This window comes from Borostomias antarcticus, assembly GCF_949987555.1.
Source record: "Borostomias antarcticus genome assembly, chromosome: 7".
Classification (NCBI taxonomy): domain Eukaryota; kingdom Metazoa; phylum Chordata; class Actinopteri; order Stomiiformes; family Stomiidae; genus Borostomias; species Borostomias antarcticus.
This window is the reverse complement of record NC_140240.1, coordinates 22,104,425-22,132,311: the sequence shown is the minus strand read 5'-3', so window position 1 is coordinate 22,132,311 and position 27,887 is coordinate 22,104,425. Positions and strand designations below refer to the sequence as shown.

The 27,887-nt window shown below is 46.6% G+C and overlaps 2 protein-coding genes across 2 annotated transcripts in view; both read right to left on the bottom strand.

Annotated features, from left to right (window-relative positions):
• Positions 1-105: 105 nt before the first annotated feature.
• sp2 (sp2 transcription factor) lies at positions 106-24,753 on the bottom strand. The gene is made up of 8 exons (XM_084441217.1): positions 24,719-24,753; positions 23,394-23,470; positions 21,495-22,238; positions 18,320-18,535; positions 17,583-17,862; positions 8,571-8,754; positions 5,831-6,024; positions 106-2,228 (listed from the first exon to the last, which is right to left on the bottom strand). Exons 1-8 carry the CDS (start codon positions 24,723-24,725, stop codon positions 2,128-2,130), a joined length of 1,803 nt encoding a protein of 600 aa, XP_084297343.1. The 5' UTR covers positions 24,726-24,753; the 3' UTR covers positions 106-2,127.
• A 2,213-nt stretch (positions 24,754-26,966) lies between these two features.
• Positions 26,967-27,887, bottom strand: part of socs7 (suppressor of cytokine signaling 7) — a gene marked incomplete at both ends in the record, with an annotated part of 9,064 nt that continues 8,143 nt past the window's right edge. Inside the window, 2 exons of the mRNA XM_084441379.1 lie at positions 26,967-27,087; positions 27,624-27,759. Coding sequence (XP_084297505.1) covers positions 26,967-27,087; positions 27,624-27,759 — 257 coding nt within the window. The remainder of the gene's footprint in view (positions 27,088-27,623; positions 27,760-27,887) is intronic.

Below are 27,887 nucleotides of genomic sequence, written 5' to 3'. Positions count from 1 at the left end.
TCCCATCTGGATTTCACAGTAGTGCACAGAGTATGCACTGATCAGATTCTGCAAAGGCCACAACCACAAAGAGGCAACATGGTTTGAATGCTTTATTGGGGGGTGTGACTGTAGAAAAGGAGCGAGATAAGTAAGCACCTTCATACCAGTTAGAAAAGATGGTCTGGATCTCTGGGGGCTTTTGCCATAAAAGATAGGAGTTGGATCTAAACAGCAGGTCAGACGGGGAAGCATTATATTTTACATACTGTAGATCAACATTAGGAACTCACTTTTGGGAAATTAAACCATTGCTTATAATTAAAAAATAAAATCACACATTTTCAACTTGGGGATCTAGTCAGTGCACATTGGCATTCTGTAACATAAGTTAGAGACAAAATAAAGGAATTCTACAAATGTTGTTCCCTGGATTTAGACAGAAATCTTTAAATACTGGGTGCGACTGTCTAAGGCAACTTTAAATTTGATAGAAAACGATCATCTAGAGAAGTCTTGTACAAAGCAGGAATGAAGCTATACAATGTCACATTAGTTTTTTGTCCTTACACACTGTACACAGTCCACACTCTCCAGGTCTGGCCAGGCCAGCCACTATAGAGGCAGTGTAACTTTTTATATCCTACATTTTACTGTGTCTGTCACACATTGTATTTACACATTCAGACATACAATACAAACATAAATATGCGCAGGACTTCTTTCAGTCCCAACGACCTTTTTGTGTCTTCAGACATATGGCCATTATTATTACGTTCAGGATACTCGTACAAAAAAAAGAAGCTCAGATAACAAAAGAAATTGGGCCTTATTTGTTGGAAGCGTTAAATAAATGTTCATTTCATTTAAATAATGTAATCATTTTTGCCAGAAAATGTTCCCTTCCTAAAGAAATATGCAAAGAAAATAAATGTTGCTTTCATGTAATTACTGTACATTAACAATGTACTATGCGTTTGTATGGTGAATAGAACTCTCAATACTCTGTGATAAATTGTCATTATGCTATCATATAGCTTATTTATCTCCACAGTACAAACTTCCTGGTGGCCATGACGACTGCGTTTCATGATCTGTAGGGTACAGTGGTAACTGACAATAGGTCTGAGGAAATATTTCAGAAATTGAAAATCCAAATTATACTACCAGGAATGCACTGCATACAAAAACATTTTCTAAGGTAACTTAAGAAAATAACATCTGACAATAGTAAATTACAACATCCTAATTTACCTTATTTGTCTTTGATTGTACACCTAACAGGACCTTGTGAAACCTGCATATTTCCATTAGCCTGTGTACACGTTCATGTTTGTTTGTTTGTATGTCTATACAAATTATATACAAAAAGTTATTTGTCAATGTTAACCAGGATAATTCAGAGTATGAACAAAGGGTTTCAAATACTGGTCGTCAAAGCCCTCTAGGTTTAAAATCACGGGAGGACAATACTGAACAATAAATGGGCAAAATAGCAGTGAAATACCAATCTGAAAATAAACCATTTTCAAAATAAGATCTTATGATTGATAGGACTGAAAACAAACATCCACAGCACTTGAGGACCAACATTGAACGGCCCCTGAGTACCACCAACAACACCAGAGGGCTTCTGGAACTAAAACAGCGGCTGGAGCCTTTTTAACGTTCGGGATCTTCTGCTTCTTCTTCTAAACAAAACTGTCTTCGTCTCTCATCACTCTGCCCTGACGCGGTTCTCGTGAAAGGGCACAGGCTTTGGCGCTAGCTAGATCCTACACGTCCCCGCATTCATCTGTGGACAGAACCCGGGTCCCCCTGCGCCTGAGCTGGCTATTTCATCCTCTAAGCATTCAGCCTACGTTAAGGGAGTCTGAGAGGGGGGTGAGGGGGGGCGGTACAAAAAATATCCTTACTATCCGCACTTATAAATTGACTTGAACAGTTCTGAGTCCCTGAGGAGGGACTGGTATGTACACCAGACTACGCAGCGTCCTGGGGAGTGAGAGGGAGGCGGGCGTTCAGGGCCTCTCCGGGGCGTTCCCATTACGGGACCACACCCCTCAGCACGGTCTCTCTGCGCCCCTCTATGGAGTCAAGTTCAGGAGGCGGCGCCTGCGTATACCGTACTTTCAGAATACCAGATGCTCACAGGTTCTTGGTGTTAATGTGTGTTTTGTAATGCTTTGTCAGGTGGTCGCTCCTCATGAACCGCTTCTGACACTGGTTGCACTCAAAGCGCTTGTCTCCTGCAAGAAAGCACAAATCCACAGGCTTATTATCTTAATACTAACAAATACAAATAGTGTAATTGAATACAATAACAGCTCATTTATCTTAATACTATAACAAGTAATTTACCTTAATACTACAACACATAATTTATCCCTGTAATTCCCTTTCATGTGGCAGTGGCTAGTTGCAAAACTAGAATGGAGAAGTAAGACGCCTCCTTCCCTCCACTAGTCTGGGGGTCCACCTTGGGCAAGTGGTAGTACCCCCTAGCCCCCCTACCTGGGGTTACAGGAAAAACCCTGATGACAGAACACCAAAAAGGAAGAGAGACCCGGCCCGGAGGAAGACCGGGGCCCTCGTCTGGAGCCAGGCCCAGACGGAGGGCCCGCATGCGAGCGCCTGGTGGCCAGCCCGAATAAGCAACGTGGAAGCACCATCTCCTCCTCCATCGTCCCGTGGACCCACCACCCGCGGGAGGAATTGTCGGGGTCGGGTGCGCTGCCAACTAGGTGGCGGTGAAGGCGGGGGGCACCGACGGACCGGACCCGGGCGGCAAAGGCTGGCTCTGGGGACATGGAACGTGACCTCACTGGGGGGGAAGGAGCCGGAGCTTGTGAGGGAGGTGGAGCGATACCAATTACACCTGGTGGGGCTAACCTCCACGTACAGCACCGGCGCCGGAACCAAACTCCTGGATAGGGGTTGGACCCTGTTCTTCTCCGGAGTTGCTCACGGTATGAGGCGTAAGGCAGGTGTGGCTATACTAGCTAGCCCCCAGCTGAGCGCCTATGTGCTGGAGTTCACCCCAGTGGACGAGAGGGTCGCCTCCCTGCGCCTTAGGACTGTGGGGGGGGGGGACTCTGACTGTGGTTTGTGCTTATGCACCGAACAGCAGTTCAGAGTACTCAGCCTTCCTGCAGACCCTGAGTGGAGTCCTTTTGGGGGCTCCTGCAGGGGACTCCAGTGTCCTACTGGGGGACTTCAATGCACACGTAGGCAATGATGGAGAAACTTGGAGGGGCGTGATTGGGAGGCATGGCCACCACGATCTGAACCCGAGTGGTGTTTTGTTGTTGGACTTCTGTGCTAGTCACGGTTTGTCCATAACAAACACCATGTTCGAACACAAGGATGCCCACAAGTACACCTGGCATCAGAAGGCCGAAGGTCGATGATCGATTTCGTTATCGTATCATCTGATCTGAGGCCATGCGTTTTGGACACTCGGGTAAAGAGAGGGGCAGAGCTGTCCACTGATCACCATCTGGTGGTGAGCTGGTTTCGATGGCGGGGGAAACTTCTGGACAGACCTGGAAAACCCAAGCGTGTAGTGAGGGTGAACTGGGAACGTCTGGAGGAAGAGCCTGTCCGGAGAGATTTCAATTGCCACCTCCGGCGGAGCTTCTCAGGCATCCCTGTGGAGGTTGGGGACTTTGAGCATGAGTGGTCGGTGTTCAAAGCCTCCATTGCTGAAGCTGCGGCTGGGAGCTGTGGCCTGAGGGCCATAGGTACCTCAAGGGGCGGTAACCCTCGGACACCGTGGTGGACAGCGGTGGTCAGGGAAGCCGTCCGACTGAAGAAGGAGGCCTTCCGGGTTATGTTAGCCCGGGAGACCCCAGAAACAGTTGCAGGGTATCGACTGGCCCGGAGGGCTGCGGCTTCGGCCGTGACCAAGGCAAAGCAGCGGGTGTGGGAGGAGTTCGGAGAAACCATGGAGAAGGACTTTCGGTCGGCACCAAAGTGTTTCTGGAAGACCATCAGACACCTCAGGAAGGGAAAGCGGGGGACCATCCAAGCTGTATACAGCAAGGAGGGGACACTGCTGACCTCAACTGAGGAGGTTGTTGAGCGTTGGAAGGAGCACTTTGAGGAACTCCTGAACCCGACTAATCCACCCTCTACGATCGAGGCAGAGCCGGAAGATGATGGGGGGTCATCAATGTCCTTGGAGGAGGTCACTGAGGTAGTCAAACAACTCCACAGTGGCAGAGCCCCAGGGACTGATGAGATCCGTCCAGAAATGCTGAAGGCGCTGGGTGTAGAGGGGCTGTCTTGGTTGACACGCCTCTGTAACATTGCGTGGAAGTCTGGGTCAGTGCCGAAGGAGTGGCAGACTGGGGTGGTGGTCCCAATATTCAAAAAAGGGGACCAGAGGGTGTGTGCGAATTATAGAGGCATCACATTACTCAGCCTCCCAGGGAAAGTTTACTCCAAGGTGCTGGAAAGGAGGGTCCGGCCGATAGTCGAACCTCAGATCGAAGAGTAACAATGCGGATTTCGTCCTGGTCGTGGAACTACCGACCAGCTCTTCACTCTCGCAAGGATCTTGGAGGGGGCTTGGGAGTTTGCCCAACCTGTCTACATGTGTTTTGTGGACTTGGAGAAGGCTTACGACCGGGTCCCTCGAGAGGTCTTGTGGAGGGTTATGCGGGAGTATGGGGTGAGGGGGTCCCTACTTAGGGCCATCCAATCCCTGTACACCCAGAGCAAGAGCTGTGTCCGGGTCCTCGGCAGTAAGTCGTCTTCCTTTCCGGTGGGTGTTGGCCTCCGCCAGGGCTGCGCTTTGTCACCAATCCTGTTTGTGATTTTCATGGACAGGATATCGAGGCGTAGCCGGGGGGAGGTGGGTTTGCAGTTCGGTGAGCTGGGGATCACGTCACTGCTTTTTGCAGATGATGTGGTCCTGATGGCATCAGCTGCCTGCAACCTCCAGCACTCTCTGGATAGGTTCGCAACTGAGTGTGAAGCGGCTGGGATGAGAATAAGCACTTCTAAATCTGAGGCCATGGTTCTCAGCAGGAAACCGGTGGCCTGTCCGCTCCGAGTAGGAAATGAGTCCTTACCCCAAGTGAAGGAGTTCAAGTATCTGGGGGTCTTGTTCACGAGTGAGGGAACCATGGAGAGGGAGTTTGGCCGGAGAATCGGAGCAGCTGGTGCGGTTCTGCAGTCGCTTTACCGCACTGTTGTGACGAAAAGAGAGCTGAGCCAAAAGGCAAAGCTCTCGATCTACCGGTCTATCTTCGTCCCCACCCTCACCTATGGTCATGAAGGATGGGTCATGACCGAAAGAACGAGATCACGGATACAAGCGGCCGAAATGAGTTTTCTCCGGAGGATGGCTGGGGTCTCCCTGAGAGATCGGGTGATAAGTTCAGTCATCCGGGAGAGACTCGGAGTAGAGCCGCTGCTCCTTTGCGTCGAAAGAAGCCAGTTGAGGTGGTTCGGGCATCTAGTGAGGATGCCTCCTGGGCGCCTCCCTAGGGAGGTGTTCCAGGCGTGTCCGGCTGGGAGGAGGCCGCGGGGTAGACCCAGGACTAGGTGGCGGGACTACATCTCCGCACTGGCCTGTGAGCGGCTAAAGATTCCCCAGGCAGAGCTGGTTGATGCTGCTAGGGAAAGGGATGTCTGGGGCCCCCTGCTGGAGCTGCTGCCTCCGCGACCCGACCCTGGATAAGCGGATGAAGATGATGATGATGATGAATTCCCTTTCAAAAAACCTACTCTACTGCACCTGTAAGGATGTGTGCTGCCATAGACACAGTTTTAGTGAAAACATATTCAGTCATATTTTTAAGCTGTGTGTGTGTGTGTGTGTGTGTGTGTGTTCCAGACAGACCTGTGTGTGTCCTTGCATGCCTCTGCAGTTCGTCGCTGCGTGTGAAGCGTTTCCCACAGAAGACCCAGTTGCAGACGAACGGGCGCTCCCCGGTGTGCAGGCGCACGTGAGCCCTGAGCAGAGACGTCTTCCTGAACGTCTTCTCACAGCCGGGGATGTGGCAGACGTGCTTCCTCTTCCCAACCTCACCAGGCCTGGGGGGGGTGCAGGGAAACAAAAACACACACACACACAATAAGACACACTCACACTTCCCGCCTCCCTCAAAGTGGACGTATAAGTCAATGATGTCATTTTATCAGCAAAACATAGAATATGAACTTTGGTGTGTTACAACCAGGGCGCCAAAGAAACTTATCATTGATTTCATGGAATCGTGCTCTTAACTTCAGAAAGTAAGGAGCACTAGACAATAATTAGCAGCATCAAGAAGGAAATTATTCAAAAGGAATTCAAAGCTTTAATTCTGGTTTTTAAAGAGGAACGCCGCTGTCATAGCAAGTTTAGCTCAAATGTCGCTTTGTCCTCAATGAAACCGATCGGTACACACCAACATTTAACCGATCCGTGCAGTAGTAAGCTAGCTCCTTTTTCCTCTGTGCGCGCACTCCCTTTATAATGGAGGTCTATGGGCCTCTGCTAAAATCTATGATAAACATGCATTTTCAAGGCAGGAAGCGCAGGGTGTGATCTTACCAGTGTCATTATGCTGTCATGTGAAATATATCGCATTCTCAAACCGAATATTGAAACAAAAGCTCCATTTGAGCCAGAACTATTTCGCCGAACGCACTACACCATACCTTTCGCACTGTAAACTTCTGCCACGGTAAAGCTAGACGATTGTTTACATCCTCCTAGCCATGCCTAACACGTCAACACATAGGGATGGCGATTCATTTCACAAGACAACATTCTACTGAGACCGGTAAGGGGCTTCCTGGCGCTTCCTGCCTTGAAAATGCATGTTTATCATAGTTTTTAGCAGAGGCCCATAGCCCTCCATTATAAAGGGGGTGGGCGCACAGAGGAAAAGGAGATAGCTTACTACTGCACGGATCGGTTAAATGTTGGTGTACGGGTCGGTTTCATTGAGGACAAAGCGACATTTGAGCTAAACTTGCTATGACAGCAACGTCCCCCTTTAGTGCTTCATTATGGAATCATGAATCATTATGGATGTAAGGTAATTTCTTGATTCAAGACCAATGCAAACAGGCCCCCAGATCAAAAGTTTGACTCCCAAGACCCACAACAAGATCCCATGTCGACTCTACAGACGGAGACTGTGAAATCAAGACTACACCTCTGACACACTGTGATCAGACCTCTGGTTCGTTGTAGGCATGAGCCGGTTACCAGTTTCACGGTATACCTCGGTGTGGAAAAAGTAAAGGTTCCAAAATCACTAACATTCTGTTCCGACAGTAAACTCTGACGGTATACGTTCCACAACTTCAATGTCGGGATTTCGAGATCACAGTAATATTACCAATCCCCAAAAACGTGGTGCAGCAGTGAGTTTGTGTACAACAAGCCACCCCTCAGCTAACATGTAAGGGATAATCCATTATGAGGTGTGCTAACAAGCTAAACAAAACAATAACATTAGCAGCACGAGCCTAACCTCGCGGCTCTGACCTAAAAAACACAACTTCTCTCCGGTAGTGTTCTTACCGGAGATTTCAAAATAAAGGTCACACAAATGTCATTCCAGTGGACATCCTTTCAGCCCCTTTCCCCACTCCAAACTGAATCCAGGAACGGTGAACAAGCTCACATTTCTGCATCATAACCTCTAAAAGTGACCAAATGTGTAGAACATGAGCATGTCTGCAAAAAAAGTGGGGGAGGTAGGGGGTTACTACTTAACAATGTTTACTAATGTTCCAAATGTTCTATATTTTATTTAAAAAATAAAATAAAATTTGGTCAATGGCAAAACTTTTTTTTGCCCAGTATACCGTGATACCATGAAACGGTAGTTTTGCCTAATGCCGGGCTCACACTACAGGATATTTAAAATCCTAACCAATTTCGAAATCGGGTTACATCACGCACATAAGGAGAATCTTAACAGATATTCTTCTTGCGCATCTCAAACAAGCACACACAGCAAGATTTGAAAATAACGGCTCAGCACACACTACAGGATCTTATCGTGCCCGAGGGAGCAACGAACAACTGGTCTCGCCGTCTCACTTCATCGGGGATAAATCGGCCCAAAAATCCTGTAGTCTGAGCCCGGCATAAGGTTGTGAATCTCATACTGGACCATGCCTCTCCGTGTGGACGTACATACATGGACATTCTAGAGAAAGATGTAGGAGTGGAAAGTACTGGCGAGCTAGCCAGAGGTATGGAGGACCGAGATGACTGGAAACACCTAGAGGATGACCTACAGTAGAGATGTTTCTTCCTCAAAGCGTTGAGCTTTAGATGCCCTGAACGTGCAGGTGTACATACTGATGTTTGGAGACAGCACTGTGTCCAATGTTGTCTCCATGTTAGACACCATTGACCGAAACAAAGCCCTAGTATGTTGTAAAACTGCATGGCAATGAACGTTTCTGATTCTGATCTGATGACAGAAAGCAGATGAAATGACAGGTGTAGAAAGAGCCTTTTGTTTCTCAAGTCAACAATGCTTGAGCGATAAAGTCAACATAGACCCTTTTCAGGACCACCACCACACCCAAACTCCAACGAAGCCCCCCCCCACACACACACACACACTTGCCTCTTCTCTGCATCCTTACAGTTGGGGCAGGTGCAGGCCATGCGGCGCTTCTTCTCCCCCGGCTGCCCGGGCAGCTCCAGGGCCAGGCTCTGCTCCACCTGCACCGTCTGGCCCTGCACGCCCGCCACCCCGCCCAGCTGGAGGCCTCCGCCCGCCACCGTCTGGACCGTCAGGTGCTGCTGGCCTGAGGGAGGGGGACGACACGTTTACCCACCCGCACCTGGCCTGGAACCAGCCCCTGAATCACACGCACACTTTCATTCTCCAAATGCGATACAGGGTCTGGAGAGGCCCTCGTCCAGAGTGGTTTCTTGGCTGGTATTCCAACCAGGCCAATCAGCGTCCGCTGAACGCCGTGTCAAATGTTTGGTTAGGGGAATGAACCGATCGCTGAGGACTCCCTCTTTGGCAACGCCCACCTGGGAAACGTCTGCGAGGGGAGCCTGTTCAGACTGAATGATGAAGTGAGACGAGATGGTGATTCAGTGTCAGGCTAGATTGCACCTGCACAAATGCCTATTCAGATTTAATAAGCTAATAATAAACCAGGCCAGGTCCAGCCTGGCTTATGTGTGTGGCCAGGGCTGAAAATTAACTTTTTGGCTCACCTGCCAAGGGGACTGGTAGATGAAAAAATCCACCGGCCAAGTATATTTTTTACCAGCCAAAATAATAAATTGCCTTTTTTGTCACATTATACATCTGTTTCAGTACTTTTCATTCAGATAATAGTATTATGTTGAATAGGTATAGGTAGGTATAGGTACTGCATTTGTAACGCGCTCCCCATCCAATTGTTACACTGGCCCGGAGCGCCATTCACACACCAATGGCGGCAGCTGCCATGCAAGGTGCTTGCCTGCTCATTGGGAGCAATTTGAACGACCCGCTCTACCTCCTGAGCTATACATGCTTAAGGAAGAGGCCAAAGTAAAATAAATTAGTTTCATTTAAGTTCGCCTTCTCTGCAGGTGTCGACTGTAGTAGCGCGCGTCCTCTGAGGTAAATGGGAACAATTTTCTGTGCGCGAGTAGCAGGGCTTAAAAACGAAATTATTTTTCAATCGGTTCGCTCCGAGCAGAACCAGCATATTTAACGTTTCCGTTCTCGTGTTCCGCCATCAACATAGCGTTCCTGAACCGGTTAAGAACGAAAAATAACGTTCCGTTCACCGTTCCGGGGGTGTTAGCCTATTAAGACTCTATAGGCCTACAGTATTTCTTGTAAGGTAGGCTATAACCTAATCAACAAGTCTAGGGTTGTGGTGGCCTTATCGCCAACAATATTAGCCTTGGTGATGTGTGCTGTAGTGTAGCCTTGTTGATTATTTTACAAGAAATACGCAACATTAGTCCTATTCCCGTATGCCCTTAATCCACACCGTAAACTATGCGCAGGTCTATCATAAGCCATCATCATAGCTCATCATCCTTTTTAAAATATTTTCTTGTACTGTTGCTGCAAGCTATTTTATTCTGCGCCTGTAGGCCTATTGTTTGTTTTTATTTCGTTTTAATAATGTTTTATGTTATTTATAAATAATTAGTCACCTCATTCATTCATCTGCGCAATCCCTATTGTTTATGCTGCGTTCCTTTTGTATGGGAGCTCCGGATTTGGCGCCTATACGCCACGTAGCCTATCGTCTGGCATCCGCGGTCTTTAATATTATAGTAATTTAACTTATGCTATTCAATGATCAGAGTTGCACGGCACATTGTCACTAAAGTGTGCTCATATTAATTAATGTAGCCTAATCATTTGATTTGTGAAAGTCAAGACGTGACGGAAATCTGTGCAACAATAGGCTATGACTAGATTCCAAGAGGCGCGCTCGCTTTCACAGCCTAATTGCCGAGTTGAACTCTGAAGGAGGCAGACCATTAAATTCGCAAAACATAGGTTTATGCATACTAGTATACATCCAAGCAACTGTCACAAAGTACTCCGTGTTTTAAATAGCCAAACCATACTTGGAGCGAGATGCGCAACGAGTGAAAATTGGCTTCCGCTGAATGTTGGTTATAAAGATAGAGGAACTTTATTGCAGCCACGCAGGTCTAGGGCTGCCCCCTGAAAGTCGACGTGTCGAATCGTCAGTCGGAGACCCTTAAGTCGACAGAGATTCTTTAAGTCGATTTCTGCTCCACTGTCAAGGACTAGGAGGTGGACTAAGATCAAGGACAGGCCAATCATTCGTTTTAGACCTAGGCTATTACCGTAGCTATTTGTTGGGCTGTAAAAGAAGAGTTAAGACTGATATAGCAGAGGGAAGAAGGCAGGGAGCCCCTCTCCCCTCCGCTAAGCGTCTAGCCTAGCCTAGCCTATTATGCGCCAGCAATCACGTGCATTTCCCAAATGGAATATCACACTGCTTTCCTAAATCAATCTTCTTGTATATCCAATGGTAAAAATATCGTCTCCCATAGACAGCTTGAGCTCTAATGTCTGTGAAAATGCTTTAGTGACAGCCAAAACATTTCCTTGTTGACTGCTGCCCAACGTATGAGCCGATTCGCGCAAGCTTTCAAATGCGCAGTTGAGGAGACTATCATCAAATTCCCCAACCCTAATGTAGGATATGGGAAACTGTATAAAAACATGGGGGCATCCGAAGTAGATGGACAATGCTAGATGATTCATGTTTAACAAGAAAACAGGTGTATTTTATTGTGCAGCCTGCAATTTTGAGTTGAAAGTTTCACAGCTCTCCCGACTCCGGCGGTCTCCCCTCAGCCTAGACATATGGGGGGGGGGGGGGACGAATCTCCCGACATGACACAAAATGGATATGAAGACAAAATGTTTAAGATATTGATAACCTGTCTATTAATTATCTCGATTATTAGTGGTCCATCCATGGACAATGCAAGAAAGAGGGATGGGCTGCACTTGAAACAAGCTATCAAACACATTCGTAGGCAGCGGAGAGGATTTTAGCGGAGCGGAAATATGAGCAAGGCTAATAATTTATTTTGAAACTTTATTCTACTTTTTTGTTCAACGGAAAATAATAAACACCAATCAAGGTAAAATAGCCCAATAAAGGCTATTCAATCATAACCTAAATGGACGAAAGTTCGTTCAGAAAAAGATTGAACAAAATGAAGCATCCCTCCATCTTATTCCACAAACCGATAGCCAGGCTATTCTAGCTATTTAAAATGCTGTAATTATGTAACTGTCATTCTCGTTGATTTTAAATAGCCTAGCCTACTCAGAAATGTGCCTTGGGAACAATTGATTGTTTCTATAGGCTACCAATATAGGCCTAACCAAAATAATCACGGAAACTTGATGTCAAGTGATTTTCTGATAGCCAGGAGAAAGAGAAAAAACACCGACGATTCGACGCGTCGCTTTGAACACCAAGTCTGAGTCGAATCACAAAATCCTGAGTTGAAGACAGCCCTACGCAGGTCCATATAAAACATTATATTTGCACAGTAGGCTATTATTTATTTCACTTTATTATTTGCATCATTCTTTGTGGACCAATGTTGGAATAAATTTGCCTTCGAACGTTATTGCCCTCTCTGACATCCGCGGTCTTTATGTGAAATCTAGTTTTAGCCTACTGAAACATTACAGGCTATAGGCTAGCCTACTCTTCAATTAAACAAAATAAATCACATTGATTTCTTTGCTAAGTAATAAGCTGTAAGGACAGGGTGAACTACTGTTTTGCACAGGCAAACAAAGGAGAGTGTGACAGCCCTGCGCAACGCGTGCTAATTGGCTGCCGCTGAGTGGTTGAGAAACATCAAGAATAGTCATGCATCTTAGCTTGCAGAGTTTGAAAAACATCCTCAATTTTTCTAAATAGCACTTGTTGTAGAAACCTGGGAATCCTGTTTTTAGACTAGTCATGTAATCGGTTAGAAAACCGTCTAGTCGTCAGTGAAAATAGTCGCTGCGCACATCCCTAGTCTGAACTAGGCTATGGTGTGTTGTTGTAATATCTAAATCTCTTCATTTCGCTAAGCAAGCATTTAAGATCCTGACTGTGAAATAACAGATTTAGGGGCCTAGGCTACATTACAAAAACAGGACAAGATGTAGGCTACAAATTTTATAAATTTAATTTAGCCTATTCGGCCATAAAAGGCTCAGCTTTCTTCTTTTTTTAAATTATTTTAAAGTTATATAGGCCTACCACAAAGACCGAAAAAATAACGTTATTAACCGGTTTTAAAGATTTCAAATTAACGTTTCTGTTCTGGAACAATTAAAGACCATTTCGTTTTCGTTCCCGTTTCTGTTCCTCGTAAAATACCGTTCGTTTTCGGTTTTCGTTTCCGATCCTTGAACCGGTTCGGAGCCTTGGCGAGTAGCCTCGCGTCACCAGTCTCTCCTAGTGCGCGAGGCTCCGCAACAGTCATGTGACTGAAAACTTTATTTGGTGCAGTGGGGGAGCTATTTAAGTGCAACACAGAACAAACAGAACGCCGGTCTATGGCATGGATGTGGCGACATCGCACGCATAATTTATTACATGACTCTACTGGTACAAATATTTACCCGTCAGCGTGGCGGATAGCCTCCGAAATTTAGTCGCCAAATGGAGATTTTACCCGCCATTGGCGGGTGGCGGGTGTTAATTTTCAGCCCTGTGCGTGGCTGACTTGTTTCTGTTCAGGACTGGTAGGACGGAAGCTAGTCACACCACTGAAATAGCTGTGAATTGAAATGACATGAAATAATGACTGATAGGTGTTGTCGCCTGGACACATCAGTTCCAAAACGTAAACAACAGTGTTTGTTTAGCAACATATAGACTAGAGGAGTTACGCTCAGCGAAACTAGACGGTAATCTCTGAGAATGTCCCGTGTGGGAGTCCAATGCTCTGACCACTACTCTACTTGTGCAGTAGAGATCGGCGGGTTGATTTTGGTGTCCTTCTTGATTTTGGTGTGCTGGGACTATTGCCTCTTGTGATGCCAACAGAGAGTTGCAGGCCAACATTGTCAGGAGTAATGGAGGGAGGGAGGGAGTGATAACCCGACAAACGCTATACTAGCTGCGCGGTTGGCCAGCCACGTACAAAAATATCCCCTGGGACCTCAGCTTTTCACTGCAACATTTGACAACTGCTGAACCTGCTGGCCAAACACGAGTGTATTACAAGTGTGCAGGATCCTGGTGCCAAAAATATCTCACTGCTATTGTGAGCTAATGGTGAAAAGTAGGTCTAGTGATCGCATAAGACACAAGCATGTTTGGCTCATAAATCATGTTTAATCATGCCTAGCGTCCGTCTTTAGTTTGATTTGTTTTGACTTTTGATTTTATTGAGTAATCCACTCTAAATCCACTCTTCAAGCTAAGCCTGATTTTTAGTTTTGGATCAAAATGATCCCAATTGTATGTTAAAGTTTTGAACTACGCATTTGAAGAATCGATCCAGATTAAAGCTAAAATTTGATTACCTGATCTGATTCCAAAGTGATCTCAATCCTGCTTTTTGTGTGTTGGCTGTAAGCCGACACACCAAGGAGAGGGAATCCTTTTTGTCTGTGCTTCTTTCTCTCTCTCTTGCTGTCGTGTTGTTGACCTGCAATTCTAATGCTGCTACCACAAGAGGCAGTAGTCCCAGAACATCAAAACCAAAAGACTCCACAGATTTCCCAGGTCAGCGGTGGCCGAGTGGATAGTGCGCTGCCTATCACGGCGAAGGTTGTGAGTTCGATCCCTGGTGTGGACATACCAAGGTACCATGACATATTTTGTCACTGGATGTTGTAGTTATGTAACGAGCGTGGGTCATATTTGTTAATTATAGACCCTTTTACAGCCTAGTCAGCACAAGTAGCCTATGCGCGCATTCTTGAAACCGTAGCAGAGGAAGACAGACGAAATCGCCATTATTAAGTGTACGGACTGGACTGAGGAAATCATCAGAAATGCCTGCGTTTGCGGTGCCCATTTTATATCAGGTAAGTTATTTTGACTATCTGGTTTCACTGGAATGTCTGGTTGAAATGTAGCCCTTCTCAGTCCCTTACCTAAGCAAAAGAAAGGGTCTATTTTAACAAACGCTGGGTTGAAGCTTCAAAGCACCACCACCACCACAGAAGAAGACTACCTCGGAAAAATGATTTCACTCGGACAGAACACGTCTAAATAAGTTATTTATTTGTAGCGCCGAGGCTTCAAAACTCACCATTTCTTAAAATAGAGCGTAGGTCATATTTGTTCATTATAGACCCAGCTGTGTATGCGCAGGCATTCTTGAAACAGAAGCAGGTGGAGACAGACGAGTTCAGAGCGAGCCGTATTTTAGTGCAAAGACTAGTATTTTATATAGCCTACCATCAATATGTCTGGCTGTTGCGTCTACGGGTGTAGGCTACAAATCGGTGCTCTAGTGACAAACTTTATTCGTTTCAAGAGGAAACCGGCCTTTTCAGAAATGGAGTCGCCTGTGGCTAAGCATACCCTACGGACTGGACTGAGGACATAATCAGAAATGCCTGCATTTGCGGTGCCCATTTTATATCAGGTAAGTTATTTTCTCGTTCCTATAGCGCCCTAAAATACAGCTTGTCGGTGGACACACAACTGTATGCATTTCAGATTGATGATGTTGGCAATGTGTGTGAATTTGCTGCTATGTGAGAGATAAGGACCTGTTGTCGCATGTCGTTGACAAGCTTCCCCTTATGGTGTCAGAACGATGGCTTATGAATGCGATGTTATTATGTTAAATACAGTAGCCCAGAGATGGTTAGCACTGGCAGGGCTATTTCAGTTTGATAAAAGGCGTTGTGGTGTTTGAGAACGAGTTGTCGTAGCCTAATGGACTTCGTTTTGGTGAGGAATTATGGTTGTTTACGTTTTGATAGGAACAATTAAATTGTCCCAAGTGTTGCAAATTATTGGTACCCCTACCAGTGGTGATTGCTCCTGGGTTACCCATACAAATCCAAATAAAACTTGATTTGAAAACTCGATCATAAGCCATCGTTCTGACACCATAAGGGGAAGCCTGAAATCGACTTTCAGACTGCTTTTCACTTAAATGCATCTTATATCTGCCATATCGCTTCATTTTCATCCGTGTTTAGCATTTTGGTAGTGCTCCGTCGCCCCCTACTGTAGTCTTCATGAAAATACAGTCCACGTTACGGTCCGTTGACACCGGTCTTACTAGCTCGTTATTCACTTAACATTGTAGGCCAGATAAAATGATTCTATCTTACGGAAGTCAAGACCAAATCAAATCAAGACCAAATCAAGACCTGGAACGGTGGGCTAATACGCCTAGTAGCCTAGTAGGCTAGTAGCCTAAACACTGACTAGTGAAGTAGGGGAGTAGGCTATTGAGTGTTGTGTCCTAAGGGGGTGTATTTTATCATCCTGTCATTCTCTTCGTGGTGCTTGGCCATTGTTGTCATAATGGCTCTGTAGTTTATTTAGTGTGTCCCTAAAAGCTTGGTTGTTTTGGCCTAAATATTGCCCTCTTATTCACTCGCTCTCAAATTATTGGCCCTCGTTGATGTGTTTAAAAAAATGTATGTGTATGTTTTTACATATAAATGCCAATGCTCAGCGCCCTTCTGGTGTTGTGAAACCCATCAGGGCATTCTTTGACAGCGCACCCCCCAAAAAATCGTGCGCGCTGCGTGTGCATGCGTGCTTCGTTGGTCCTGGCTTACCCGGTTCTAGGACCCACCAGACACCACTGACCCCTACGTGCGTAGTTTCTCTCCCTATCTGCGTGTGTGTACGGGGTGTGCGGGCGGGGGGGGGGTTTGGGGGGCATTGGGAGTAATAACAATGTCGGAGAAGACCCTGTGCAAGACCCCACGGTACGCTACTGCATTATAGACAGATAGTCCTCATTACAATAGGAGTAGGACACTTCAAATCCTATAGTAATTAATTTTTGTATAGGATGTGATGCACCAGTCACTCTACGCCTATGTGGTTTATTTTCAGTGATTAGACTGACTGTTGACTGGCACAGCTTTAGGTGGTGATGGAGAAATGAGCTTAATGTATTGATGCTTTTTTGTCCGTGGCTGTAAGCCAGCGCACCTAGTATAGCGTTCGTCCGGTTATCACTCCCTCCCTCCGTTACTGCGGACAATGTGGGCCTGCATTTCTCTGTTGGCACCACAAGAGGCAGTAGTCCCAGCACACCAAAATCAAGAAGGACACCAAAATCAACCTGCCGATCTACACTGCACAAGTAGAGTAGTGGTGAGAGCATTGGACTCCCACCCTCGAGACTGGGGTTGAAGACCCGGTAGGGATGACTTTATGGGACTATACCCCAAACCTCCACATGTTCATCCTTTCACTCCAACCTTTACCCCTTGCCTTATAGATCAGATCCTGTCCCAACCCCAACCCATATTCTAACCCCAACCCACACTAGGGACTGGAAGAAGGACACCAAAACCCACCCGCCGATCTCCACTGCACAAGTAGAGTAGTGGTGAGAGCATTGGACTCCCACCCAGAGTGAGACCGGGGTTCCTGGTGGGGATGACTTTGTTATCATCAGTGTAACTGCTTTAGCCACTGACCATTAATGTTATGGAAGCTGCTGCTAGTTGTTGTGAGCTCATGAGTTAACTGGCTATCCCGCTCTTATTGTGCTGGATTAGCATTGGAAGCATTGGAAGTGATGTGTCCAGGTGACAAGACCCATCTTTATTTATCAGACATTACCATCCTACTAGTCCTGCACAGAAACAAGCCAGCCAACACACATAAGCCAGGCTTGACCTGGCCTGGTTTGGTTTTGAACTACCCCCATTTGCAGGATTTCATCCAATCCCATAGTCAAAATCTGATCAGATCACTTTTGAACTCCTGGGCCCAGATCTCAACCCAATCGAATACCCATTCTAAAGTTGGCAGTTAGAACGTTGGAAGTTTAAAATTCAGCTGCAACATCGGTCCAACTCGACGCCAACGGTCACCAACAAACATGGCACACCGATCCAACGTCGGCGTCGGTTGGGGCAGTGTGCAGGCACCGTTACGCATACTGGGCTCACCTCCTGCGTTGGTGATGGTGACGGGCACGCCCTGCACCTGGACGCCGTTGATGTTGATGGTCTGCACCGCCTGGGTGGCCGAGGAGAGCTGCGCCGCATTCAGTGCGATCATCCCGCCCGCCGGCGCCAGCTTGGGCAGGGTCCTCTCCTTGCGTCCGCCCGCCAAGCTCCGCTTGCCGCCCGCCGTGGCCACGGGAGTGGTGTGCGTCGTCGTCGTCGTGGAGATGGCCTCTTGGAGCTGCACTGTCTGCCACTCCCCCGACGCGGTTTTGATCAGGAACTGAGGGAGCATCGCAAGGACGACAAAATCTTTAACCTGACATCCTTACCTGATTCCTACTGTTAATGATGTATGGTGAGTGAGTGAGTGAGTGAGTGAGTGAGTGAGTGAGTGAGTGAGTGAGTGAGTGAGTGAGTGAGTGAGTGAGTGAGAAAGAGTGAGTGAGTGAGTGAGTGAGTGAGTGAGTGAGTGAGTGAGTGAGTGAGTGAGAAAGAGTGAGAAAGAGTGAGAAAGAGTGAGTGAGTGAGTGAGTGAGTGAGTGAGTGAGTGAGTGAGTGAGTGAGTGAGTGAGTGAGTGAGTGAGTGAGTGAGTGTGAGTGAGAAAGAGTGAGAAAGAGTGAGAAAGAGTGAGTGAGAGAGTGAGTGAGTGAGTGAGTGAGTGAGTGAGTGAGTGAGTGAGTGAGTGAGTGAGTGAGAAAGAGTGTGAGTGAGTGAGAGAGAGAGAGAGAGTACCTACCTGTGTGGGCGAGGCGTCGACGGGGCTGACCTGCAGGCTCTGGGCCGGCTGTCTCTGGGGGACCTGTGGCAGGGTGGCGGAGGCGGCCTGGACCACCTTGAGGGCCTGCGGGGGGATCTGCACCATCTGGGACTCCTGCTTGGGCTGGACCAGCTGGAGCTGCTGCAGCATGGGGGGCTGGCCTGGGCTCTGCACGATCAGGAGGTTGTTCCCTGCCTGCAGGGCAGCGCGTTGGTTCACAGGTCACTTATATTAGATACAAATGGGAAACCTGCCTCAATGTAAATACAAATGTAATTCAAGCACCTCAGAGAATCTGTGCTCGCTGCGTATGGACACACACACACACAATATTCATACACCGCACACACATCACTGAGAGAAAACTTTGTACATTTTGTGCATGCCTGAACATCCACAGTTGTGTACAGCGGAACAAGTTTTTGTTCATAATATAATGATGTCGTACTGTCTTATTGTATTTATTTATACAGTGGAATGTTGTTTTATTTATCCTTTATTTCTATAGGGGAACCCCACTGTGACTGTACTGTGTTTACAAGTGAAGTAACAAAGAAAAAATAAATACTAAAAGCAATAACAACTAAATAATGTGCAGGGTAGGGAAAACAAGAATAGTGATGTTAGTGTTGTTCTGTGTTCGTACGCGATCAGTGACTTTTTTCTGTACAAGCACTGTGTGCAGGTTGTTAATAAAAAATAAATAATGATCCTATTTTGTGTGCCTAGGACCTTTTTTCTTTTTGCCGTGGTCAAAAGAGATCTCAAGTATCGTTTTTTTAGTACTGTATTGAAGTTCAAAATCTTGGTACCGTGACAACTCTAGTACATACAGCATCTAGCCTCAGTGAGACCATCCTGATCACGCGAGCTCACTTTCAGTTTGCCTCTGCAGCTCAGTCTGGACTTGAACGTCTTGAAAGTCTTGAATGATTATTCTCCAATTACATTTTGAACAGGCCAATCAGGGACTGTGTTTTGACTTGTGGAGTGAAACTGATGCCGTGTTCCGTTTGGCTCGTGAAGTCGTGATTCATGAGATACTACCAGCAGTTTTACCTGGAACGCCCCTCACGACTTGTTTTCTCGGCTCGTGAACTCGTAGCACTTTTCCCCACCCCCAGCTAGCTCTGCATGTCGGGAACAAGATGCCAGCTCCCTGTGTAACTAAGTGAAACTTCAGTAATAATGTTTTATTAGCATTTCCGTCTTATTCGTGTCTCATTAAATCAGTCGTACACACAGTATTCCCCAACTCTTATCTGAGGACTTGTTCGCAACCTCTTTTGAATGCGCAAAATGCCGCCGAATAAGTGCAGTTATCTACTGGTTTGGCAAACAGCTAGCTAGCGTCCATCTTTGTTCCTGAGCTGTTGTTGTTGTATCCTGTAATACGGTTACTTCGTGGGTGACGTTGTTCTCCGTCTCTCCCACCTCACCACTTCAGGTCACGTGCACGTGTCTGTCGACAGTGTCTCTCGGTCTAACACCGTGTCCTAACTGTTTGCGACGCGAGCAACAGAACGCGACATTGCATGCTTGCTGTCCTAACTGAAACCATTACATTTCCTGTTCTGTTACGTCATTTGTCTATATTCCCAACTGAAGACGGTTAAAGAACGAACGCCTGTCAACGCGAGCGACAGGAGGAAAATAGGAACAGGGCGAGCGTCAAAAGGGCAGTTAAAATGTCGCGCTGCGTCGCTCGCGTCCAGTTAGGACATAACAATAGAAAACAAAGCAATGGAACACATTTTGTTGCTGACGCTCGCTCGCGTTGCATGTAGTTAGGACACGGTGTAAGGCTGATGGTCGTGGGGAAGACGCTGTGTCTGCACGCCACAGAGACAGCTTCTTCTCCACGGCCGTCAGCCTCTACAACAAGGCTTGTGTCCCCCTCTGACGCCCCCCACCCCCGCCACTGAGAGACACTGTCGATAGACTCTTGCACATGACCTGAACGTATATAGAGGACGCACTGCACTCTCACATTACGCACACACATGCACACATTCACTCACCTAACCGTCACACTCTGCCTACTCACTGCATATACACTGACTGCACTACTTTTTGTACATTGTTCTTTTCTTTAGCTTATCCATTTTATATGCACTAGCATTTTATACTCGCCCTCTGCACTGTCATGTCTCGTCCCTGCACCCTGTCCAATGTTGTCTAAATGTTATGCACCTCGCCCGACAGCAAATTCCTAGTACATTGTAAAACTGCGTGGCAATAAACGTATTCTGACGCTGACTCTGCCCACTTCCCAGACGAATGGAACACAGCATTAATGTGAGCTCGCTAGCTCAGGATGGTCTCGCAACAAGGCTAGTACATATCTGCACCGTACCGAAAGTCCTGTACCCAAACAGTCCAGTTTGAATACGTGTACCGTTTGTCCTCCTCTCTCCTCCCTAATGTCTGTCCCTCTTGTACTACACCCAGGCCCTGGAAAGTCCACCCCTCTCCCCTTCTCCCGGTCAAGGTCCTCCTAAGGCCCCCATGGCTCCCGGAGAGGCCCCCTGCCATCCTCGTGTCCAGCTCCATCCCACTATGTGTCACCAGCTGTCCATATGAAGTCATCAACCCCACCCTTTTTTTCTTCTCTCTCTGCTTTCTGTCTCCCCACTTCTGCTAAAGCGGCTTTACCAAGTTTACTCTACATTCTTTAGGAGCCTGTCTGCTAAGTGCTTATTGTGCTTTAATATATGATACACTTAAATATTCTATTAAGGACTACAGGGACAGCTAACACATAATGGCCTATCATGTAGGTAACATCTGTTTTATCTACTCTACTGATAGTCATGTGTCTCTTATGAAGTATTTAGCCCATGTTTATTGCTCTGTAAATGTTCTTAGCCAATAAACGTAAACGTTTTACAGGAGCTTGCTCGATCGTCTCGTTGAGAGAGGTCAGGGAAGAGTTTTTACAGCTCACTTATTCGGCCCTTGGGTGAACTGTTTTTTTTGCTTCCCTCTGGAATATGTAGGCGTAGGACCTATGCCCATCCCCCCATTGCTTTCTGTAAAGTGCATTGTGTTGCCTCTGTGTATGAAATGCGCTATACAAATAAAGTTTGATTTGATTTGATTACACCCCGATCCTATACCACTGCACTCGTGTGTGAACTTCACACAAACACACCTGGATGATGTTGTCAGCGGTGGTCTCGATCAACAGGGTCTCCATCTGCTCCGGGGGCGGGGACGGGGGCTGCGGCAGCGGAGACGCCAGCGGCACCTTCCTCTTCCTCCCTCGCCTGCCCTTCGTCGGCTGGGGAGCGGCCGTCGCCGCCGTCTCCGTGACCACCTGGGCGCCGCCCACCTCGCCGGTGGCCACGTTGAGCGGCAGCGTGAGCCCACCGGGCAGACGCACCACGTTGGCGGCGCCGGAGCTGTTGGGCCTGCGTCCCCGCGGCGACGGCTTGATGGCCACCGTCTTCTGCGGCGTGACGGGGGCGGCGGCCTGCGCCGGGGCGGGCATGCTCATGGGCGTGGTAATGATGGCCTGGTTGGTGCCCGGGATGAGCTGGATCTGGCCGCCCTGGGGCATCATCTGGATGGTCTGGCCGCCCTGGATCTGCGGCACCATCTGGTACTGGATGTTGGCGGCGGCCGGGTTGGAGCGCGCCGCGCTCTGGATGGTCAGCACGATGGGGCTGCCGGGGTTGGACGAGCCCATGCCGGAGGGCAGCTGGATCACGTTGCCCTTGGCCGACAGGAAGCCCAGGTTCTTGGGCGGGGCGGGGGCGATGGGCGCTGGCTTGATGGGGAGGAGCCTGCGGGGCTGGGGCGGGGCCGGGGGGGCGCTGACGGGGGCCTGGGCGGCGGGGGGGCCGATCTTACTGCAGGTGGCGGCCAGGAGAGCCAGCGGAGAGGGCTGGGAGTCCTACGGACAGACGGACAGTACAGAGGCCACGTTAGTAACGGAACTACAGACAGATTTACATACACCAGTTCAACAGTCTGGATGAAAAATAGGGGAGTAAAACGTACGATACTGCAGCGATAGGCAAATCAATTAAATATATTATGCTGCAATACAGTAACCTGGCCCCACCCCCTGAACCGCACGCCCACGTCAATTTTCAGAATGTGAACGTAGGAATATACCCACAGGCTAGCAGAGGGTGTGGGTATTGTTTCCCAAAATCTTCCCAACTTGGGTCTTGAACCCCTGATCTCCCGAATGGGAGTCGAACGTTTTGTCCACTACACTACCAAGGAACTTGAAAGTGCGTGAGTCATAGTGTATTTATTTTGGTGTGCTGGGACCACTGCCTCTTGTGGTGGAAACATAGAAATGCAGGTCAACAACGGGACGGAGGGAAGGAGGGAGGGAGTGACAACCCGACAAATGCTATCTATGGTGCGCTGGCTTACAGCCACGCACAAAAACCAACATAAAATGTATTGGGCATATTGTTTAGGTTTACCACAAACAACACTACAAACATCAAAATGTCACATTCACATTTAAGTCTCCCTGGAATACCTTCTCCATTTCAGGCAGGCTAGCTATAGCGCAGATCAAGTTTTCAGAGCTTACTTTCTGAATGAGTTACATTATAAACAACTTTGAACTGATAACAATACAAGAGAAATGTGATGTGGCATCTATTTTTCTAAATAGATTGATTTATAAATAAATCAAACTTGGAAATTTTGGAGCAGCCAAATATCTATGGCAATGCACTATTGCCATAGAATATAGAGTAATATTTCAAAGCAGGATTTAGAACATTAGAGCGGGAGACCTGGGTTTGAATCCCACCCTGGGAATTCCAAAAAGTATGGGTTACATAGCTAGCTATCCTAGCTTCATGATCAGAGCAAAACATAGGTAGGAGCTTTCATTAACTTTCATCAACTACTTACAGATGACATTTTTTCACTCGTTATGTGATGGTTTTGCTGAAATAACACCACTGGGTTGGGGGGCAACTAAGCATGAGGGAGTTTTCTAATTTCTTTCACTGAACATAGTACTGTTAAGTACACAAGCAGAAGGGCGGAGAACTGGGACACAGGATCCGTGACTCACTTGAGATGAAGTGGCAGAGGGCTGGAGATACTCGCTGGGACTGACAGCAACAGTGGTGGCCATACTGTCCTGTTGATCTGAAACACATGAATACACCAGATTCATGCACCTATTACCAGTTAATACACATCTGCTACAGTTCAAAATGTGATCATTTCAATAAACCACTGACACAAAAATACAGTTGAGATAAAGTTTTAATTGAATCAGCAACCATGCAAAAGCACTCTAAATAGATAGCGGCATTATATAAGTGAAGTAACTGAATTACAAGTGTGGTCAGAGCCCCTCCACAGGGAGACGGTACGGTCGGTGTGCTGCGTGTCCTTCCGAGAAGGCGGGCCTTTTTACGGCTCCATAATAGACCTGCCTGGCTCACCTTCTACAAATGCATGGATGTACAATTGCTACACTTTTAACCTTACAAGTTAATAGCTACTGATTTTAAATGTACCCATCCAGAAGACCGCAAAGGAAAGTATTCTGGTGCGCAGGGAGCTGTACCAGACTCGAGCTGACTCGTGTTATGTTATGCTAGCTGACTAACCTGCTCTATGAAGGGAACAAGACTGCAGCAGCTAGCAGCCAAGCTAACCTAACCCAACCCAGGTTCAAATGCTGCTGCTGATCCGTCTGTTAGTCAAACTCAGTTGTTTTGCAAGCACGCAGTGTTACCAATGCAAGCATGCATTCAAGCAGCAGTATCAACGTTAGCGTGCTGTTCGCAAAAGGGCTCATCTGCAGCCATGGACGTGTGACTTTAGAGACAGACCAGCTCTGCAAACTAAACTCATGCTTGGGGAAAAATCCGGTTTGAGCGCGGCCTGGAAATAGCGCCGCCATCAAACATACATACGCACAGCTACGCTAATGTTTTAGCTAGCTAGGCTAACTGGAACTAGCTTTGCTATCTGGAGACTTTCCTGAACCTGCAGCTTCTGAGTTTTCAAACATCTCATCGGGATTGGAGTTCACTGCGACGTACAGATGCAATCTGCTTCATAGTGAAATCCAGGGAGTTTTACACAGACGGCAATGCTTTGATGGTTTAGCTAAGCTAGCTAAAAACAGGCTAGATAGTTTACTGGTGAGCTAGCATACTGGCTAGTTAGCTACCTAATGCACAGCAAGTCAAACTCTTTGATACTGAAAAAAGGCAGCCCCCTTTCCGGAAGTGCAGAGCTGTCTTAAAACGATGCTCCGACTTAAACTCAAACCACATGTATTGACAGTATTTAAATGTTTCGACGTGTTGTCCGACACAGGCTAAAATGTTTTACTAAGTACTATGTAATATAAACATCAATGTTTTAATTCCTACCCACCGCTCATGACGACATTCGCTCTCCGTGAGCCTTCAGAGCTGAAGCCCAGAGAGAAGTCCGCCCGCGCTCCTCAACCAATCCACGCACGACTGTTCACTGACAGATAACTTATCGAGCCAATCGGCGACCGCTATCTCTGTGATTGACATAAAATGTAAACAATGAAAAATCGGAACCGAAGCTAACCCCAAATTTAACCAATCTCGTATCGAGATTAGGGTTTGTAAGGCGGGTCTAAACAGGGTATGTAATGATGGCACAAGCAAGGACCAATTAGAGTTGGCTTTACATTTTCACTGACGTCTTTAACGCCCAATGCAAGGTACACCGGTCAAACTCAGAATGACATCCATTTTGATCAATGAGCTTCGAGTCGCAGGTTGTCCTAAATAGTAGTACGCCGGTGGATGCCTCTTGCATTCATTCATTAATTTATTCATTCATTCATTTATTCATTGTATGCTATATCAACAGAATACTATGAGGGATGGGCAGGAATGCCTTTTTGATACTATGATGATGAATTATGAAGTTATCCATCCATAAGCAATTTTCCTCAACCAACCCCAAGGTCCTGAATTATCAAATGATTACAGAGCAGTGGTAAAGGGGAGACTGAAGAAGTGTGCAGCCTTTACTCAAGATAATTTGATGCCATTCTACAGGTTTAATTTTTACATCAGTGGTGATCAATAGGCTAGGTAGGCTATACTCTGTGTGTGTGTGTGTGTGTGTGTGTGTGTGTGTTGGGGGGGGGTTATTACACATAGGCCTACACTGGACCACACCACGGACTGAATGTGTTGACATCAGTCACTGCTGAGTGGCTATCTTCCATTCTGTTTTCTACATGCATTAGGTTGCCCCCCAACACGAGAGCATGTCTAAGGTTTCCTTGATATCCGCAGGTCTCCTCTATAGCCATGGTCCCATTTCCTACAAATTCCCAATATTTCAAAAATTATACTGTCATTTTCAATAGTTTGAGTTAGCTGAGTTCGCTGGGTTTGGTCCCCATGCATATTAGGCTAAAAAAAAGGGTCTTGCTGATATTGCTGAGTTTATCCCTGTCACTTTGGTAGCTTGAATGGGGGCAACCGAGACAATCTAGCAAGTAATTGGTGTAAAGTCTGCTAACAAGGTAAGAAGTTCACAATGGTAAATGAAATGATGGACATGTATCTCCATAACAACACAGTGCCAGGTACATTACCTTTTATACCAGTGCCAGGTACATTACCTTCTATCTCCTTCACTTCCGTCTCAGTCATGACCATGCCACTCACACATTCACACACACACACACATACTGTACACACACATACAACCATTAAACTGTGTTCATTTTTCTCTGCATTATTTACAGTATGTCACCGTAAGAAAAAGGTTAATGACAGGGAAACAAAATGTTTTTTTTTCTCTTTTACTGAAAATGCCGAGCCTGTAAAGCCAGCTGCCCCCTACCAAGAACATAATGAGCAAGTTACAATCGGGATCGTGACAAATAAAACCAAGAGATAAATCCATGGCATCCTGAGGGTCTCTCCTGAGTCCAAATACAACCCTCACGCCAACAAGGAGAACACAGGGAAATGATAGCAAACAATAGTTGTACAACAGGACCAGTGCATCATGTTTAAAACTCAGTTCATAGGTGGTACAGAGAACATCTGTCCAGGGATTGATTAAAAGTCAAAGTACTCTTTTTTTGTTTCTGCTGTGTTGCAGGTGTCTTCCAGTCCATTCTCACTGAGGCTGTCCCACTTGTGTGCACACCTTTCACTGTCCTATCACCGGGCAAAGAGAGAGAGAGGGGTAACCTGTCTCCATTTGGCTGTAGCAGTGGGATACAGAGGTTTTCGAGGACATTGATTGGCTGTAGCAGTGAGATACAGTGGTTGTCGAGGATACTGATTGGCTGATGCTGGAAGACTGGAAGAGCAGTATAGTCAATTCCTCCAATCAGGAACCTGTTAGGAGTGATAAAATATAGAGATTCAGAACTGGGTAAGAATACTAGTAACAAGCTTAAATTATCTAAACTAAATGTTGTACAAAGAATATTTATGATAAAGTGTTTTGTTCGTTTTAACTGTATAAAAGGTAGAAACCATGTGAAGTTCCCTCTAAAGTTTTAGTTATCTATCTATCTATCTATCTATCTATCTATCTATCTATCTATCTATCTATCTATCTATCTATTTATATATCAGAAAGCCACTTACTAGAGCTGTTTGGTGCCATGCTGCTACGTCTGGGGCTCCGTCTCTGGCTCTCCCACCACCCCTGAGCAGATGCTCTTGACTGACAGGTACATTTCCTCCTCCGGGTCATAGTAGTAGAACTTCCTCAGGTAGGAGATGAGTGGTCTGAAACATCAAGAGGTCAAATGAGAAAACCCATCTTGGTACAGATTATAATACTGGGTGTCAAAATTTTAAAATAATTTGGTCAGCCATCTATGATAATTTTCGTTATTTCGCATAGATTTCAGCACATTTGTTGTAGGCCTGCAAGTGTTTATGCTGACAGAGCTCAGGTGCTACCACACTTGCCATTTTCAAAATAAATACAGGCCTATAAAGGCTATGATAATAATTAAATTAAATAATAAATTCAATAAATAAATAAATGAGTTCTTGATTAAAGGTGCATTGTGTCATTTTGGTGACATCTAGTGGTGAAAATAAAATTAACGAATTTGGCAGAAATTAAATATAATTTCATAAATATGTTTGAATCAGTGTATAATCCCATGAAAACATGAATTGTTGCATTTTCGGGGAGGCCGCCATGTTGAATTCAATGTAATTGTATCGAGTTGGTTGCAGTCTGCAACCTCACCACTAGATGTCGCCAAAAACGACACACTGCACCTTTAAATAAAATAAGAAGCAGGCAGTACTTGGGCAGCGGCAGCTCCTGGATGTGGTCGATGCGGACCATCTGCCGTATGCAGAAGCGACAGAGGTGCTGCAGGGACTTGACCTTGCTGAAGCGAGACACTGGGTGGAGCAGCTGCACAGGGGTCGGGGGGAGCCCTGGAACACAAACAAACAAACCCACACAGCCACAGCAATGAATACATACACATACACGCACTAGGGTGGGTGTGTTGGTACAGAAAACAAATACATCTACTCTACTCCTCTAGCCACACCGAGTGCTA

Coding starts and splice junctions, on each gene's coding strand:
- sp2 (XM_084441217.1), bottom strand. Junction 6,025..8,570: donor TGTAAGGATGCAGAGAAGAG/GCAAGTGTGTGT, acceptor CACCCCCCCCAG/GCCTGGTGAGGTTGGGAAGA. Junction 2,229..5,830: donor GCATGCAAGGACACACACAG/GTCTGTCTGGAA, acceptor GCTTTCTTGCAG/GAGACAAGCGCTTTGAGTGC.